The sequence below is a fragment of the Cetorhinus maximus genome, chromosome 4 (genome assembly GCF_964194155.1).
Source record: "Cetorhinus maximus chromosome 4, sCetMax3.hap1.1, whole genome shotgun sequence".
NCBI classification, from domain to species: Eukaryota; Metazoa; Chordata; class Chondrichthyes; order Lamniformes; family Cetorhinidae; genus Cetorhinus; species Cetorhinus maximus.
In genome coordinates this window covers 94,026,068-94,046,244 of record NC_135882.1, presented here as the reverse complement: position 1 = coordinate 94,046,244, position 20,177 = coordinate 94,026,068, and the positions used below count along the sequence as shown (strand labels likewise).

The window sequence follows — 20,177 nt, the reverse complement described above, 5'->3', positions numbered from 1 at the left end:
CTTCCTGAATCCTCCATCCCTTTCCTACCACCTCATCTTAAATCCCCAACTACTGCTCTAATTATTCAATTCACCAAGACCACTGATTCCAGCCCATCTAACAGATCAACTTGTTTATTTCCCAATACTGGTGCCAGTGCCCCATGAATTGAGATCCCTGCTTCCCACACTACATTGTCAGCCACATATTTAACCTTCTAACCTGTACATCCCTGTACTAATTTGCAGCTCAGGTAACAATTGAGAGATTATTAGCTGTGAAGGTTTCAAAGTTAATTTCAACCCCTAGCTCTTCAAACAAACATTCTCAGCAGAATCACGTTCCTAGTTCTACGTAGGTTGTTCGTTCGTACATGCACTACATGCAGCAACTCATCACCCTCAAATCGAGGGACAGTGAATGACAACAGCAAGCAACTGGATTCACCCATTCACACTAAGTTCTACAATTGGCAGTACAGAATTTGAGTGCTGCTGAAAAAAAATGACATACTATAGAAGCTTTTTGTCTTGCACTCACCAGGACAGCTACGCAAGATAACCAACAGTAAAGGGAATAGCAATTTATACCGCATGAGAAGAGAGTGCTCACTGGTTGGCAAGCGGGCTCTTATTGATAGGGATGTTGCCATGGAGAATGCAACAGGGAACAGTTAACTGCCAAGCCTTGGTTTCAAATTCAAACTGGGCAGGTCGACTCCAATTGCTCAAGGCATTGCCATGGGGAATGAACTAAGGAATGGCAGTTCAAGCTTTCATTTAGTTGGAAAAGGCGCAATGTGTAACATGCTCCTTCTGGACCATAAGAGATATTTGCATGTGGCTTCTAGCACATATAAATGAGCCATATGCAAGCCCAACTAAAGGTAGGCTTTCTACTGCAAACCTACCTTCACTGGTCAATATACACACTAGGACTCCTAGTTTCACACGCTATAGGGTTGGGCTTATCGGCAACCTTGTAAATAAGGCCTGAGCCATTTGCTCACCATGCATGCTTGATGATGAAATAGGGCACATTAAAGCCATCCTGTGAGATAACAGGTACCTTTATCAGATCATTGCTCACCGTATATCGTGCAAACTCATGAATGGGCCTAAGGCCACCACTTTCAACCCTGAAAAGTGCCAAGTCTACCTCAAATTACCCTGGAAGGATAAGATGTCTCAAAAATTTGAGCAACAGGTGAAGCTAGCCGTTGCTAACTGCTACTATGCAGCAGCAACGAGTGGTATTCGCCACTAATAGGATGCTGCCGTCAAGCCAAAAAGACGTTCTGCCAATCACACAAATGAGTAATTTGGTATATGAATTGCAATGCCAATGTGATGCCATACATCCCAATGACTGGCAGATCATATCAAACAGCACTTCCCTACAGCTGTCACAACAGGCTGCAACCATCACATCCATGAAGCCCGTGCTTCCAATACTCTAAACAGTGTTCAACATTAGATGTGATTCAATGATTTGACAACACTTGCTAAACAATCCTGATTGTGCCAAGAATTACACTGAAAACCAATTTATGATTATCAGTTGGGCTCGCAATGTGGCTCACGTACCTGTGCTAGAAGCCACATAAATTCACACACAGGGCCCTGTCCTTTTCAGACAGAAGGAGCACGTCTACACATTAAGCCTTTTCCAACTAAACAAAAGCTTGCGGGACCTCCATTCCCTGGTTCATTCCCCATGGCAATGCTTTGACCAGAGTCAACCTTCTGGTTTAAATTTGAAACAACAGCCGGGCAGTTAACAGTTAATAGTTCTCTGCTGCATTTTCCATAGCAACGCCTTTATCAGAGTCTGCTTGCCAACCAATCAGCACTGTCTTCTGGTGCAGTGTAAATTGTTGTTCCCTTTATTGTTAGTTTGTCATGTGCAGCTGTCCTGGTGAGTGCAAGATGAAAAGCTTCACACAGTAGTTTCTTTTTACCAGCAATACTCAAGTTCTATGCTTTTAACCCTGGCACCTAGTAAGCAACACAACCTTTAGAACTTCAGATTGTGGCTGGAAAGAACAGAGGATATAGGAGCGGCAGGGACATAGGTGCAACTGTGCAGTTGCACTTATCAAGAAAGAATAAACAGATCAGATGTCTCTTGCTTTTGAAGAGGAAGTGCTGAGAGCAACGTTCTCACTAAACTGTGCAAATGCACAGGCACCCAAAAGCTTGAAAGGCATTGTGCAGGCCTTGTTCAGTGATAAATACTATACATAAGCAGCCTCACAAAACACTTTAAAAGTTGCCATGCACAGAAAAAACTGATCCCACACATCTAAATTGGCTGCGTGTTGACCTTTTTAATTTGACGTCGCTGGCTGGGTCAGCATTTATTGCCCATCTGTGGCAGGGAAGGTTTGTTGCAGTGAAATGGCAGGGCGGGTGGGGGGGTGGGGGAGGAAGAGGAGTAGAGGGAGTGTTTCACCTTATAGTGGAGAACTAGGTAGGGAGCTGTTGATAATGGGATGGTGGCGGATTGTTTGAAGGAAATCTTTTACCTGGAGAGTGCTGGGATTGTGCAGCTTGTTACCAAATGGTGTGCTTCAGGCAAGTGGTGGAGGTGGAGAAAAGGAGGGGAGAACAGAGGTGGGCGGGTTGCAGGCTGGAAGGACATGAGTTCTGCTGGCAGGCTTGGGTGTGGAGGGATGGAAGGAAGTGGAACATGGACTGGTAGGCAAAATGGCCTGTTTGTGCTATACATCTAAAATCACAGGGAACGTAATCTGCTTGCAAGCTCGGTTTTTTTCCTCACCAACTTCGATATATGTATATACCCAGGGATTATTGAGTGGTGAACAGTAGCTCAAACCTTAAATACATTTTTGTTTACTACTTCAAGGACTAAGATTAACTATAGCTACCCTACCAATTCCTGACTCAACATAGGCTGAGAATCAAACCTGGGATCTTCTTAATCTATATGGCTCAGTTATAACAATATGCCTGAGGCAGCATCACCTTGAACTCGTCGAAACTTCATAGCATGGTCACAGCAAAGGCGGCCATTCGGCCTGTCCTATCTATACCAGTTCTCTGCAAAAGAAACTCGGCGAGTTGCACTCCCCTGGCCTATGCCATAGTCATGCAAATTTTCTCCCTTCAGGTGCTTATGCAATCCCATTTTGAAAGCCCTGATTGAATGTAGTTCGACCACACTTTCATGTAGTCCATTCCAGATCCTAACCAACTGCTGCGTAAAGAGAATTTTTAATGTTCCCATCGGTTCTTTTACCATTCATCTTAAATCGGTGGCCAATGGAAACAGTTTCTCTCTAATTCCACTGCTGAAATTTGCCCACTCCTAGGCATTTGCTCTCTTCTCCTGCAAGGCATACCTACAAATGGCTCTGAGGAATGTTCATATCCTATTTAATGGAGTGCAATCAGTGAAGGTGAGAATCAGGCAAATGCACAAGAACAATGAATGGCATGCTTTTGTAAATTGCACTAATGATGGCATTTAAAGAATCGAGAAAAAGTGTTGCGAGATGAGTTACAATGCAGAAGATGTGAGGATTACAGCCACTGGCATGGGCGCACATATGGTGGCATATTGGTAATTTCACTGGACTAGTAATCCAGAGGACCAGGAAAATGCTCTGGGGGCATGGAGTCAAATCCCACCATGGCAGCTAGAGGAGTCTGAATTCAGTTAATAAAAATCTGGAATTAAAAGCTAGGCTCAGTGACGGTGGCCATGAAACCATCACTGATTGTCATAAAAACCCACCTGGTTCACTAATAGCTTCCTTTAGGAAAGGAAATCTGCCATCCTGGTCTGGCGTACATGACAGCAGACTCACATCAATGTGGTCGGCTCTCAACTCCCTCTGAAATGGCCCAGCAAGTCACTAATTTCAAGGGCAATTAGGAATGGGCAATAAATGCTGACTTTGCCAGTGACACCCACGTCCCATGAAAGAATAAAAAAAGTGGAACCTCACCAAGCCAAAAGAGAGAGACCGAGCGATTGAACATGATGAGAGTTATGAGTAACTAAGGAATAAGGTGAATGGACAAAGTAAGAAAGTATACAGCGCAGGATATGGGAAAATACAGCCTTCTGCTCACCTTTCCTGAGCAATATCCGTTGCTCACCTCTGCTACCACTTCCAACAAGGCCTTCTGGTGGTGGCAGCAGGTTTCTTTCAACCATTTGTTGAAAACAACACATCCCCTTGCTCCTTACTGCCCTCAGCAGTACATTACTAGAAGCAGCTGAAAATCTGATCACAGCCTTGTCTGCTTTCATAGTCATCGACAACTTTCTCTTCACTCTTTAACTGCCAGAGTGTGCAGGCGTCCTCTTCAGTTTTTCTGAGAACTGGGCCTTTAAATGGTCGAAGTGAAATTGCATCACGTCCCCTCAGACACACAGGAGACATGGAACCCAGAAGCAAAATGATGAGGCACCCCCATTGAAATTGGACATTCCTGGGATTTTTTTTATGGCCATTGCCCCCAGTCTAGGTCGTTCCCGGATCCCTGTGAATATCAGGAGACTAAAGTTATGGAAGAGACCAAAGGCAGAATCAAAAAGGTAGATTTCAAGGAGACTTTTTGAAGAGATTAGAGAGATAATAAAGATAGAAGAATTTAGCAATCTAGTTCCAGAGTTTCCACCCCACAGTTCTGCAGACAATTGTTGGTACAGGAAGGGACAGCGAGGGGCGTCAGGGTTGGGTGGATGCAAAGCAGATACGAGTTGAAGGAATCAGCTTTGGCAGAAGCACTCCCACACAGTTAAAAGGTCATGATTACAAGCCCCACTCTAGAGACAATTTAGGCTGGCGCTGCACTGATGGGTGGTATCATCCTTTGGACGTGACATCAAATCTTGTCTGCTTTCTCAGTTGGGACAGAAAAAATATCCTCTTGCTCTATTTCAAGAGCAGCAGTGTAGCTATTTTGGTAGCTTAGCCAACATTCATCTCTTGAGCCAACACCAATAATAGCTTCTGTTTATATAGCACCTTTAACAAAGCAAAACATCCCAAGGTGCTACATAGGGACATAATCAGTCAAAAGAAAGTAGATACCAAGCCAAAAACGACGACACTAAGACAGGTGAACAAAGTTTGGTCAAAGAAGTTGATTTTAAGGCATGTGTTAAAGGAGGAGAGAAGATAAGCAGAGTAATTCCAGGTAATTCTGTTTTTGTTTTGGATTTCCAGCATCCGCAGTAGTTTTTTGTTTTTATAAGATAAGCAGAGAGTTTGACGGAAGGAATTCAGAACTTGGGTCTAGATGGCCAAAGGCAGCAACAAATGTTGGACTGAAGAATCCAGGGATACAGAAGAGGACAGAATTGGAGGTACAGAGAGTTTGAGGGCTGAAAGGCTGCAGGATGTTAGAAATAGGGAGGGATTTGAACACATGAATAAAAATTTTAAAGTCAAGACGTTTGGGTATTGGGATCCTAGGTAGTCTAGCGACCACAGGAGGTTTGGGTGAACCGGACTTAGTTCGAGTTAGAATGCGGGCAGCAGAATTTGGATTTGCTCATGTATATGGAGACGGAAGAAGCTAGGTTAACCACAGACCATTGGAATAGTCAAGTGTCAAGGTAATAAAACACATGGTTGGTGGTTTCAGATAGGCTGAGGCAATGGTGCAGACAGGCAATATAACGGAAGTGAAATTAGGTGGTCTTAGTGAGGAGAGGATATGGACAGGAAGCTCAAGTCAAGGTTAAATAGGACACCATGGTTGCAAACAATCTGATTCAGCCTTAGACAGTAATCAGAGTGGAAGATGGAACTGCTGTCTAGGGAATGGAGATTCTGGCAATCGCTGGAGAGAATGCCTTTGATCTTTCCAATGTTTAACTGCAAGAATTTTCTGCTTATCTAGTGGTGGTTCTCAAACAGGGTCTGTGGACCTCTGGGGTCCATAGACACTGAGTTCGCTAAATAATCTGTCTGGCTGGCAAGAGAGAAAAACACCAAAGGAGGGGGGATGGGGAAGTAAGGAAAAAGGCAAGCCATCCACTTTGTATAAATTATTAGTTGATGTCAGTGCACACAACTAGCTGGCAAGATATACACCCTTGAAGTTCCCGAATACTTGTCCTTCTCAGGGATGATGGGTGCCTTCACTGCCATGGTTTTCAGCACTGGATCTTTAAGTTACTTTTGATAGCAGTGTGGAGGTAAAGTGGGAGGTCAGCAGCTGCTATGATACTAAGATACATTCAATTTGGTCTTATGTGGCCTGAGTATTTTCAGCATTTTGTTTACAATGTCTTGTTTTAATTCTTCTAATTGTGAAAAAACTGGTCATTTTGACTTAACTCTTCCACCATGTAAATTCCATGAATAATTAAATAACACTGAAATTGTACTAGAATCGCACAGATCTATAAAATAATACCAAGGATGTCACATTAAAATGACTACTCTGTCATAGAATTGGAGGGACATGTTTGAAGTTATTTAAAAACAATTAAAATATTAACTCAGCCTGTAAAATATCTAAATATGAGGAGACTTCTGTCCATACTGATGAGATCAATGACTGTTTGCATGACCTGCAAACTGATTGCCTATGGTAGAAAGACCTAATCTTTGACCACATTAAAAGCAGTTCAGTTGGCATGCACTAGAATGTTACTGGAGTTATCCTAATGCTTTAACTCTGGTTTGTCTGGTCTGCCTCATCACTGCCTGCAACAGTATTCAGATTATAGAAACAAAGGGCTGAATTTTGCCGTCGGCGAACAGGGGGCAGGGCCCGCTCACCGACATGCAAAATGACACGGGATGACATCAGGGGGAGCCATTTAAATCTTCAGGAAGGCGGGCCCGCAGCAAAATTAGCTGCGAGCCCGCCGACCTATCAATGGCCAATTGAGGCCATTGACAGGATCATTAAAACATTAAAGGACCTGCCCGTCCAACCTTAAGGTTGGCGGGCAGGCCAGGAGTCCCGGCGGGGAATGGAAAAAACACGAAACCTCATCCACCGGTGGGATGAGGTTTCATGTAGGGATTTAAAAAGTTTAATAAAGTTTTAGTGAAATTTATGAACATGTCCCACCTCATGTGACATTGTCACATGAGGGGGACATGTTAAGGATTTTTTTTTCTATTTTTAATGTTTTCACAACTGTCAGCGATCTCCCTGAGGCAGCACTTTGCCTCAGGGAGATGTGCGCTCTTTCGTGCGCATGTGCGAAAGAGCGCGCTCGCGCATTTGGGGAATCCTCCCCCCCTCCCACACAGGGCGCTTCCCGCCGGGCCTCACGCTGGGCGGGCCTCGATTGGTTTGCCCACGTAAAATGGCGGCGGGGCCCGCTTCTCCGGCGGGGATCGGCTCCCCGCCCGCCGGAGATTGGGTCGGGCCCGCCCACCCAGTAAGCAGAAAATTCTGCCCAAAAAATGCTGGAAAAACTCAGCAGGTCTGGGAATTCTGTTTCTGTCTCCACAGATGCTAACGTTTCGAGTCCGTATAGCTCTTCATAGCTAAAGAGAAGTAGAAATGTGCTGGATTTTGTACTGTTTAAGAGTGGGTGAAGCAGGTAGAGCAAGATAGTAGGGCAAGGAAACGTAGGAGCTAAGGAGAGATTGACAAAGATGTCATAGTCACAAGACAAAGGGAGTGTTAACGGTAGTGGTAAAGACTAAAGGAGGTGCTGATAGTGACAAAGGTTAAGAGAATAATGTGTTAATAGAAGAACAAGGGTCAGTGCTCTGTAAAAGCACAAGAAGAAACCAATGACAGGTGGCCCAGGGGGAGGTGAGGAGGATTTAAAAATGAATAAATAAATATTAAGATTTAAAATTTTTTTTAAAACAATTGGATTAAAAAGGGGGTAAAGACGGAGGAGAGTGTTCGTGGTCTCAAGCTGCTGAACTAAATGTTAAGTCCAGAAGGCTGTAAAGTGCCTAATCAGAAGATGAGGTGCTGTTTCTCCAGTTTGCTTTCATCTCAGTGTTCAGATAGTTTAGGTTGGGGGTCTGTCATAGACGAATGAAGGCCCTTCAAAAAAAAGTTTGAGAACCACTGACTGAGCACTAGATATCAGACAGGCAGCGTGACAAGAGGTAGAGGAGGAGCTGAGAAAGATGATCTAATTAATCTTATTAGGTGACCAAATATAGGTGGTTTTAATAATAACGAAGCAGCAGCATGTATTGCAAAATTTCATTAGTCCACAGGGTGTATTTATTGAATTTTTAAAAATTAATTAATTTGATATTTTCCTTAATAAGTAACAGTAGAAAAAGTTGGACTTTACCCTTCATTTTGATGCTTTAGATAAAAAGGAAACAAATTCCAATAACAGTCACTGATTTTGCTGGGAGTTTCATCTCAGATCAAGAATGGCACCAGGTCGTGGCAAGAACAGTTTGGTATAATACTCTCCCCCAATTCCCCCTTCCACCACCTAAAAACCCTTAATGATTCAACAAAACATACATTTATATAACATTAACTATTCCCCCTCCTTAGGTCTCCCACAAATATTTAAATTTATGATTTACAGCATTGTGCCAAGATGTCAGGAAAGTTGCACAAATTATGCTACTTTCCATATGCTATTCCCAACTTTTTCTCTTCAGCTTACCTCACTTGGTGAAACTGTTCCTGCTTCAGACCCCACAGCACGCAACTTCTAACAAAAAATAAAAATGACATGTTTTGTATAAATCACATTCAAATAGAAAATACATTAATACTTTAAGTAGCAAGATGACAAATCCTAATTTGTAAAACCAATGAACATGCACTGCATTAGTTTGGCATTACCACTAAATTGAAAGCATTATTTTATTTGGAGCACAGATAATCAGATGCCAGTTTAATTACATGGCAGTTATAAAATTTCTGCACAAATGCACCAGTTAATGAAAGAAATTCACTTACAAGGGGCACGCAAGAACATGGAAATTTATCCTGTCTCTATGTACAACATATATACTTATGCCAAGATAAAAGCAAAATACTGCAGATGCTGGGAATCTGAAACAAAAACTGCTGGAAAAACTGAGCAGGTCTGACAGCATCTGCGGCGAGAAAGACAGAGTTAACGTTTTGAGTCCATATGACTCTTCTTCAGAGTTCTGAAGAAGAATCTTACAGACTCAAAACGTTAACTCTGTCTTTCTCTCCACAGATGCTGTTAGACCTGCTCAGTTTTTCCAGCAGTTTTTGTTTCGTATACACCTATGCTCCCTTTTTAAAAAAAAATAGGAAATACGTCCACAAAAGTCAAATCTGTAATTTGTCCTTCCTTGAAAACCATAAAATTTATAAGTGATCTGACAACACAAATCAGACAAAATCTTTAAAATATAAAACAAAAATTAAGACTCAGTAAAAAAAAAATACTGGATTTCCAAGACTGAAAAGAGATCCAGAGACCCAGGATTATCTAGTCATTGTCAGAGTGCTATTTATGAGGGCCTGCTATGCACAAACTGGCTGCTGTATTTTCTACATTACAACAGAGACTAAACTTGATAAGGAAATTAATTGCCTGCAAAGTTCTTCGGAACATCCTAAGGTCATGAAAGGTGCAATTTAACGCAAGGCTTTTACAAACAATGTTCCACCAGATCCAGGACTGACTTACAATTACATAATTTGAGATGAAATTAGAGAACATTTTTCTGCACATATTTGTTAAACACAATTGGATGCTAAATTAGGCTTAAGTAGCACCTTTTTTTCCACTGACTAAGCAATCTAAGCTCAGAAACTTGCAATAGAAGGATACAATATGGCATCTTGGTAAAGCAGTTTAGTTTGTGCACATGCAAATGTTGGCATCATGCAGAGAAGGCAGATGGTGATACAGGTCAGTGTGAAACGTAGCTTTGACATCAATGCTGTCATGTTTCAAACATACATCCAGGCCAACTTTAGCTTAACCTTACACAGCTAAAAATCAGGTTAAATGGAATGAAGGAATCCCCATCAGCATATTTTTAAAAAATTGTGAACTACTTACAGGCTAGTTGCCAGATTGTTTCGTGAGGCTCCTCATGCTGTTGTACATTTTATTTTGGAGCTTTGCTATACCTCACTAAATTTTACTGTTTGCTTGTGCTGAAACAAGTTGCTTCCAGAGACAGGTGGCCTAGTAGGCCTTCTTCTGAGAATCAAACATTACTGGAGGAATGAAGAGAGATCACAGAGCAGAACAAGCTGTTAGAAAGGAGGGAGGAGGAAAGCACTGGCAGAAGGGCTCTCAGCAGGAGCCCACTTCTACAAGGGACCTTAAGGGAGCAATTCACTTACTGCAACTTCAGCAAGGTCCAAAGCTTGAGGCGTCATTACAGAACATCACGAGTGAAAACTACCAACTGCCACAGCTACAAATGAAACCTCAAAACAGGGTAAAGATAGATTGCCCATAGCTCTTAACTTTATGCATCTGGCCCCTTCCAGGCTGCTGCTGGAAATATAAGTAACATTTTATTGTTGGATTGCACTTCTGCACATGGGATGTCACTGAGCCTCAGTATACACAGTTTGCTCATTCCCTCTTTCTGGATGCCAGCAGGCAGAATGAGCACAAGGATTTGCAGATTCAAGGTTTCTTCAGGGTGCAGGGTGCATGGACGTTTCTTGCATAGGTCTGTGAACTTGGCCACGTTCATGAACCAACAGGAATTTTACTCCCTCAATATGGAGCTGGTGTGTGATCACAAGCAGCACTCAAGCACCCGAATGTCCAGTATTATGGCAGCTGTTACGACCAGGATTGGGGGGGGAGAGAGGGGGGAGTGCAGTTGATCAAGTCCCACTACTCCAGAGGTCTTACCATTAGTTTCAAAGTTTAATTTATTCACCAACATGGCTAATTGTTTACCTTCACTACTGGTACCAAGAAAAAAAAAAGATTTCAACCAGGCTTCTTTCAGTAAACAACAAACTTAGTTTTTATAAAAACCAGTCTTGTCAAATTGAAAGGCAAAGCTTATCAACATAGAATATGAAATTACACTAATTACCCTAAGTCTGTCTGTCTGTCTCACACAAAAAAAATAGAAATGGAGGAGTTCGGCCAAAGATTACAAGTTAATGGTTCAAAGGATAAACGGTGTAGTTCTTGAAATGGCACCTGGGCTATATGGTTGATCTTTCAGCACCAATCTGTGAAACAGTGACTCTGGCACTGCTTTTCAGGCAGACTCATGGAATACTCGAGGATACTCTACGCCAGCATGTAGAGCATCTCAAGAGCAGCTTATATTCATTTTCAGCTGTGGACTGCAAAAGGCTGTTCTCTCTCCCTTCTCAAGCAGTTGGTCATTCTCTTCTCGAAGCAAAACCAAAACCTACTTTTAAAACAGTCTTCCAGGCATGTTTCTTTCCCCAAGAGCCATAAAACCCATGTGACCCCATTTGTGCAGAGTTCACCTGGATCAACAGGCTGGCAGTTTTTTTTCAACTGCTTAATTACCCTTTCTAAAAGAATGCTTTTCCCACAAATATCAGTCCTGCATTAACCCTTTAAGGGACAGTGTCCTTTATAACAAATTCTTCCAGAATGTCTTAAGTCCTTGCAGATGAACCATTTTCTGTGATAAAAATGTTCATGACACTGTAGACAAAATTCCTTCATTCTTCACAGTCCTCCGTAACACCTGTTTTGAGACACCAGAGCAAGTCAAAGGCTGGCCACTGACTGATAAAGGCTATCCGCTCAACGATGCTCATTACTCCAGCCTGGATCATATGCACACACAGCAGGCAAACAATGAGAACCATGCTGGCTAAAGGACACTGCAGAACAAACCACCCTTAAGCAATGTTTGCACTGCCTGGACTGCCATGGAGGAGCCCTACAACGCTCAACTGAGCAGGTATCAAGGTTGGTAACATAATGCTGATATTGCACAATCTCACCATTATAGAGGAACTGCCCATGCCACCATCTAACAAACAGGAGAGAAGACACACATACTGGCAGGAAAGTAGGGGGGTGTAGAGGTGGGCACAGCGCGGGATAAAGTGACGGAAGAGAAAATGGGAAGCTATATAGTCAATAACCCCTTTCTGCCTTAACTCTACATGATCAAATAATTCGTGGCATCTTTCCTCTAGCGCTGACCACCATACCTCTCTCTTTTGGACAAAACTCACACGAGTGAAAGGCAGTGGCAAACCACCACTGGCTAAAACTGCCAAGAAAATGGCTCAGGATTTTTATTTTTTATTCTGTCACAGGACGAGGGCAGCACTGGCTAGACGAGCATTTTTATTGCCCATCCCTAATTGCCCTAGAGAAGGTAGTGATGAGACTCCTTTTTGAACCGCTACAGCCCATGTGGCGTAGGAACACACACAGCTGTTGCGGAAGGAGTTCAAGGGTTTTAACCCAGTGACAATGAACGAACAGCAATATATTTCTAAGTCATTATGATGTGTACCTTGGAGAGGAACTTGCAGGTGGTGCTGTTCCCATGCATCTGCTGCCATTATCCTTCTAGGTGGTAGAGGTTGCAGGTTTGGAAGGTGCTGTCAACAGAGCCTTGGTGCAGTTTTTGCTGCAGTTTTTTTTTATTCATTCACAGGATGTGGGCTTCTCTGGCTGGGTCAGCATTTATTGCCCATCCCTAATTGCTCTTGAGAAAGTGTGGTGAGCTGCCTTCTTAAACCGCTGCAATCTATGTGGTGTAGGTATACCCACAGTACTGTTAGGAACGGAGTTCCAGGATTTTGACCCAGCAACAGTGAAGCAACAGCAATATATTTCTAAGTCAGGATAGTGAGTGACTTGGAGGGGAACTTCCAGGGAGTGGTGTTCCCATCTATCTGCTGCCCTTGTCCTTCTAGATGGTAGTGGTCACGGGTTTAGAAGATGCTTAGGAGCCTTGGCAAATTCCTGTCTTGCATCTTGTAGATGGTACTGCTGCTACTGCACATCGGTGGTGGAGGGAGTGAATGTTTGTGAATGTGGTGCTAATCAAGCGGGCTGCTTTGTCCTGGACGGTGTCAAGCTTCTTGAATGTTGTGGGAGCTGCACTTACCCAAGCAAGTGGGGAGTATTTCAACACACTCCTGACTTGTGCCTTGTAGATGGTGGGCAGGCTTTGGGAAGTCAGGCGGTGAGTTACTCTCCACAGGATTCCTAACCTCTGACCCACTCTTATCGCCACAGTACTTATATGGTTGGTCTAGTTCAGTTTCTGATCAATGGCAACCCCCAGGATGTTGATAGTTGTGGATTTAGCTATGGTAATGCCATTGGATGTCAAGGGCCGATGGTTAGATTCTCTCTTATTGGAGATGGTCATTGCCTGGCATGTGTGGCACAAATATTATGTGTCACTTGTCAGCCCAAGGCAGAATATTGTCCAGTTCTTGTTGCATGTGGACATGGACTGCTTCAGTATCTGAGTCTCCACAATGTTCACCATTCGTGACAGCATCAGCGAACATCCCTGCTTCTGACCTTATGATGGAGGGAAGTCATTGATGAAGCAGCTGAAGATGGTTGGGCCTAGGACACTAGGATGAAGCATCAGCAGACAATGAGCCAAGGTCCAACTTTTGGGCAGAGCACACATGAATGAATGCGCACTTGAATGCGATAATCAACAAATCACCTTTGTGTGCAATCCCTTAGTATCTAACGTTAATGTGTATTTATCTATTCTAGTGCTACGAGGTGCTGCCACTGTAGTTGTAGCATGGCTGGCTGAAGGCTGCTGATCTTCAATTGAGGAGACTTCAGCTGGCTTTGGAGGTCAATCTTGAGCAGCTGGACTAGAGGACCTGGCTTTAGAAGGCATCATTTTGGCCTGGACTAGCTGGCTGATATGCTACAGAGAGGCAGGAGATGGATCAGGGAAGTTGTCATTCTAAGACAGCACTGGTGCTCTGTGCTCATTAAGATTATATCTCAGCAATCCTACTGATCTACTGGTGGATAGTGATACTTAAAGCCACGGTGACAGCAGGCTGAACTTCCATCACAACACTCAGAAATTTTGTGGAAGCTGTTTGTGCTGCAATGGTTGTTGAGATATCAGCTGTCAGACCTTGCATCATGTTCGATAGATGTGTTGACAGTGATCACCTACTCCATATTGAAAGGATGGGCTACAAACTCTACAAAGCCCCGTGCCAAGTTGGTGCTGGATTCCTCTATGTTTGACATGAGTGCCCTGAAAACCAAGTGTTTGTGCACAAGTTTATGTACACCCATCAGCGTTCTTCGACAGCTTGGCCCAAAGTCCTCATCAGACTCCTCTGTAGCAGGCAACCTGGTCCTCCAGTAGCTATCCTGTTCCCTCACCCTGGTTCCTGTCAGTGTGCCTAGTGTCGCACCATACACAGGTCACTTCTTGATTCTAACCTCTAAAACACACACAGTGTCAGTCTCTGAGCTAGTGGCTGCAAATGTAAGATCAAGTGGTGGTGTTTCTTCAGCTACTGTCATCTTTTGTTCCTCCTGATTGGGAAGGTTCCAGTTCTTGGGTATCTAAAATACAAAAACGGACAAGGGCTTGGTTGTCGCGAGGGAAGAGAGGAAATTAACAAGTGCATACTTTCAGCACTGCAGCTTGGGCGTCAGAAGAAACTGTGGGATGAGGAAGAAGTGGGAAGAGAGGAGGGGGGTTAGGTATGTAGGTACCCTCATCATTATCTCACTAACCCCATCAGTGGTAATGGCATTTGTGATGCTTCATCTCAATGGCTAGAACTCCCTCCTCTAAGGAGATTAAAATATGCAGGTACACTTGGTCACCTCCTGTTCTTTGCAGTTACCTCCTGTTATGAGGTTTTCCTGCAAGAAAGAGGGAAATGTGCCATTGAATGTTCTATGGGTGATATGGCTGTCATGATTGAATAGCTGTCAATGTATGCAAGCTGCAAGTTGTTGCTATGAGGCCAAGTGCGCGATTGGTGAGGCAAAAAAGTGAATAGAGGGTTGTGTAGTGGTAGATAGAAATTGTTGGTAGATGGGTGTTGGGGGTTTAGTGCATCAAGCACTGGATGAGGTTAGAAATGCAATTGATAGAATATGCCATTTGAAGATGAACTAGCTCACCTTGACAACTCACATGAGATCATTAAACCTCTCCCTGCACTGCATCCATGTCCTCAAAGTAGAACTGCTGGCATTGACCTATGTCGCCACTTATTCCCACTGCTACCCAAGTTTTTGTCTGGAGGGCCTCCTGCTGATACAGGATATTCTTTTTCTCTCCCACCAAGACCTTCAATACGTTGTCAGAAAATTTGTGTTCACTTTTTCGCATGTTCAGCCATTCCTCAAATTATCCCAGTCCAGATTGATTTCAAAATAATCCCACCACTTCTGCAGCCAGAAAGCAGCTTTGCTTCAAAAGGCACAGGTTGCTTTTAAGTACCACTAGGAACTCGAGATATCAAGCCCCCTGTTGATGCATCCAGAAAATGAACAGTGTGAACATGGAGCAATCATTTCACAACAGCAGACACCATGTTAGCATTGCAATACACAGGCATGGATTAATTTAACCAAGATTTGTTAACGGAAGTTGTGTTTGACAAATCTAAGCATATTCTATTCAACCTTGTCAAAAGCAAAAAGGGAATAAGGTAGGTACTGAGAATGTGTATTTTCAAAAGGAGTCTGGAATGAAACATCAGAAAAATTCAGTCGCACGATTTAAGAGGGAATTGAGCAGATCCGACAAGGTTAATTGATGCAAGGAAACAAAGGGTAAATAATATGTTGTTTGATCTGAGAAAAGTTGCAAGTTCTTGTATGCAACACTGGATGGACAATCTTAGTTCCCCATTCCAACAAATTAGCAAGGATGACTAACTACTTCAAAGATTTAGACTAGCAAAATGGGAAGAAAAGTTAGCGCAGTAGCAGATGGCTACAGAGACAGTTTAATGTGAATGAGTAATGGAACTTTTTTGAGAACAAAGAAATGGAGTGGGAGTTTAGATAAGGAGAGTTTGGAGGAAAAAAATCATTTTAAGAGGCATATGATGAAGGGGAAACACTGTTATAACTGGTATAGAATGGTAGCAGAAAGTATATGAAAGATGATTAATATTAACATAAAAAAGGTAAGCAGATGGGTTGTTTACAGGCACTTAAGGAGGAAAAGGATTGTTAGAAGATACAGGACCATTTCGAGACAGTACTTAAGAATAAAGAGGTATGGATGTTTGATCAAATATTTTATCTTAATTGTTCCCAAGAAAAGGTAAAATTGAAATTTTGGGAGTGCCCAAGACAGGGAGAAGTCATTACTGGAGATCAATATTCCATTAAGTACGTAACAAATTTAACAGGACAAAAAGTATCCATCCAAGAAGGCTGCAGGATCTAGAAGCAGCAGCAGAAAGATTAATCAATTTCCCAAAACATCTTTGGAAGAGGAGTTGCATAAAGGATGAGAGAGCAGTAAATGGTGCACCCTGCTCAAGAAAAGGGAAAAGGGATTAGCCAGAAAATTGCAGACCAACTATCTTACTTGGATTGTAGGTAAACTTTTGGAGTCTACAATTTAGATTGATCAGGAATGGTCAGCATGGATTTATGGTTGGTACCATGTTCAAATAATCACATTTATTTTTTTGAGGAAATCAATGTATATTAAAACGAAACAGTGGATGTTGTATATATGGAGCTTTTAAACTGTAGTCACCATTCTAATATAGGAAGTACAGCAGCCAATTTGAACACAGCAAGTTCTCAGAAACATCAAAGGTGATAATGCCCAAATAATCAGTTTTAGTGATGTTAAAGGATATATATTTGCTTTTCCAGTTTTCAATGAAAGAGGCAGAATAGCTAATGCAACCATTACCAGCAGGACAAAGTGCAGCAATGTAGGTGATGTTAAGCATGAAAAAGCAGTGTACAGTCCTGCACATTATCTTTCTGAAGAATGTAACCTCAGGATAGCACATAATGAGCAAAAGGTTGAAGAACCAAAGCCAGGGCTCCTTCAATGATGAGATAGAGAATATGGCGTAACCAAAAATAGTTGGGAGGCGGGGGGGGAGATGTATGATATGTCAGGTAAACTCAAGTGAGAAACCAGGTAAAATACAATAGATTGAAAGGGGATATGAAGAGTGAAATAAGGCTAGTGAAGAGAGAATATGAAAATAAAAAGACACCCAACATAAAAGAATACCCATAAATCTTCTACCAGCATGTGAATAATAAAGCAGGTAGTAAGGGGCAAGGTAGGGATAAAGAGGGTAGTATTTGCCTAGAGATGTAGGGCAAGGCTAGAATACCGATCAGCGTTTACTCTTTTGCTCAGATTTCAGATGGTAACCACTGCTCTACCAACTGCTGCTGTCCCAAAAAAAGGGAATATTTCTGCTATTAGCATTTACACTTCTTCTAGACTCATCTTTTGTTTCTTTACTTGTCCCATTTACTACCTCTTTTTCTCTCACCTTTGTCAATTAATCTCTCCTGCCTTCTACCTGATCACAGGCTTTCCCTTTCGTTCTTCCCCCACATTCTTTCCCAGCCTTTGTGCCTGTTTAAAAGCTGTTACATCGCTAACTTTCCCCAGTTCTGATAAAACATCATTCACCTGAAATATTAATACTGTTCCTCTCTCCACAGATGCTGTTATACCTGTCGAATACTTGCAGCATTGTGTTTTTATTTCAGATTTCCAGCATCCACAGTATTTTACTTCTGTAGTAGTGAAAGGTGAGATGTGGAGCACAGCAGAATTATTTTCGCTGAGGTAAAGTTAGGCATTTTTATAGAGCGGCATGATTTCAGACTAGTGATATAAACATTGACATGACTTTCATAACCCTGATGAGCAAGCTTTCTTAAAGGGAGTGTTAATTTAAAAATGGTATGAATTTTAAGAGCTAATGTTAGTAAACTTTACACAAAAGATATTTTGTCTTAGTAAAGAGAATGGCTATTCCCTCATGTTGAACCTGCATCAAATATGTATTTTGAATAATCATTTTTGTACTAACCAAACATGTAACTATTAACAGATGGGATGCACTGTTGTAAACTCACATATACCTGGATTCAATTAACAAAGTATTTATCACAGTATCTTTATATAGTCACCTTTCTGTATTAACCAAAGTAAACAGCACAAGGCTGTTTGACACCATATAACCTGAAAACTGTTAAGCTTCACAAAACTGTTAAGCAAACTAAGCATTCCACCCTAGATGCAAATAACAAAATATGTGAAATTGTTAACGCAGCAATATTCCCAGTCACACTAATGTTATCCAGTTTCCGTAAGATAAACAACTGCCTCCACTGACAATGGGATCCTCAGAACTGTTAGCCTGAGAAACAGACCAGGAATATAAGATAACAGACCCAAATTTGCTGACTCAAGGCTTGAAAGAAGCACGAGGGGCAAGATGGGAAACACCCCTTTCCCTTTGTCACAGGTCAAATGATTGGATTACCAAAGGGGTATGACATCTAACTTGCCCCAAGAGATTGGGGGTAAGGGGTTGATTAACTCTTCTTCCATTAGACACCTCAAGTGGCCACCCCACCTTCTGGAAAAACTTCAACAGGGTAAATACCAATATCCATATCAACACCTACACCTGCCCTTAAAAATGGCATAAGGAGGACATCAACTGCAGGATTAAATTGTAGAGCCACCAGGAAATTGCCAGTGCCAGGCAATGACCATCTCCAACAAGGAAGAATGTAATCATCGACCTTTAATGTTCACTGGCATTACCATTACTGAATCCCCCACTATCAACATCCTGGGGGCTGCCATTGACCAGAAACTGAACTGGACTAGCCATATAAATACTATAGCTAGAGGAGGTCAGAAGCTAGGAATCCTGCAGCAAGTAACTCACCTTCTGACTCCCCAAAGCCTGTCCACCATCTACAAGGCACAAGTCGGGAGTGTGATGGAATACTCCCCACTTGCCTGGATGAGTGCAGCTCCCACAACACTCAAGAAGCTTGACACCGCCCAGGACAAAGCAGCCCACTTGACTGGCACCACATCCACAAGTATTCACTCCCTCCACCAACGACCCACAGTAGCAGCAGGGTGAACCATCTACAAGATGCACTGTAGGAATTCACCAAGGATCCTTAGGCAGCGCCTTCCAAACCCATGACCACTACCATCTAGAAGGACAAGGGCAGCAGCCACTTGGAAACACCACCACCTGGAAGTTCCCCTCCAAGTCACTCACCATCCTAACTTGGAAATATATCACCTGTCCTTCACTGTCACTGGCACAAAATCCTGGAACTCTCTCCCTAACAGCACTGTGGGTGTACCTACACCACACTGACTGCAGCAGTTCAAGAAGGCAGCTCACCACCACCTTCTCAAAGGCAACAAGGGATGGGCAATAAATGTTGGCATAGCCAACGAAGTCCACGTCCCGTGATTGAATAAAACTGGAAGAGCATCGGACAGCAGTGGCCAGGCAAGAAAAGGATCCATGTCCAATTAGAGAAATCCCCGGTTGAGCAGAGTCAAGGGCCAACGAACAGGGGATGTCCTAGGCAGGGTTTGGATGACAGACAAAGAAATCATAGACAAGGTAGAATCTTCCTTCAAGGCTCCTACCAAGTGAGCACAAACTCTACCCAGCATGGCACAGGTGATATAATGCTCATTTTATACTGCAAGCTACTGCTAAGGCACATATAGGTGCTGATCCCTGTGTAAAACCCAATAAAATATCAGCGTACCGAATAGCAGTCTCAATGATCATCAAGATGGAGTAAAAATATCCAAAGATTATGTCTTTCTTCAGCACAAAATAGGAAACAAAGTTTTTTTTTAAATGGTCTAGCACATTCTGCACTACAGAATAAGGAGATGACTTAACCATTTCATTCAGTGGCCACATCTGTCGTGTTTTCCAGCAACAGAATCAGTGCTGCCAGCAAGTTTACTCCATATACTGATATTGTTAAGCTATGAGGGAAATTACACTTAAGCCACTAAATTTTATATCTTACAGGTGTTCCATTGAGGGAATTATGTCCAACATTAAATATTTAATTTGCTCAACAATTACCTGGGAACTCAGCTGGGTTTTAATCCAATTGAAATAGTAGTTCAGATCACTCCCTTCCATCAATTCACGTCCCCAAGCAGCTAGTTTTGCTATAATTCTTGCAGCCTGTGAGTGTAAAATGCAGAATTTCAGAAACTTTGTCATTTGAAAATGTATATAAATTCGGACCATCTTTTCTTTTGCAC

The 20,177-nt window shown here is 42.5% G+C and overlaps 1 protein-coding gene across 4 annotated transcripts in view; it reads right to left on the bottom strand.

Annotated features, from left to right (window-relative positions):
* Positions 1–20,177, bottom strand: part of atp6v1h (ATPase H+ transporting V1 subunit H) — a 156,942-nt gene that overhangs the window by 98,744 nt on the left and 38,021 nt on the right. For 3 of the 4 annotated variants that reach the window (XM_078540520.1, XM_078540521.1, XM_078540523.1), the window contains 2 exons: positions 19,993–20,097; positions 8,579–8,626 (listed from right to left, as the gene is read on the bottom strand). In XM_078540520.1, coding sequence (XP_078396646.1) covers positions 8,579–8,626; positions 19,993–20,097 — 153 coding nt within the window. The remainder of the gene's footprint in view (positions 1–8,578; positions 8,627–19,992; positions 20,098–20,177) is intronic. The other variant, XM_078540522.1, reaches the window with a different exon arrangement.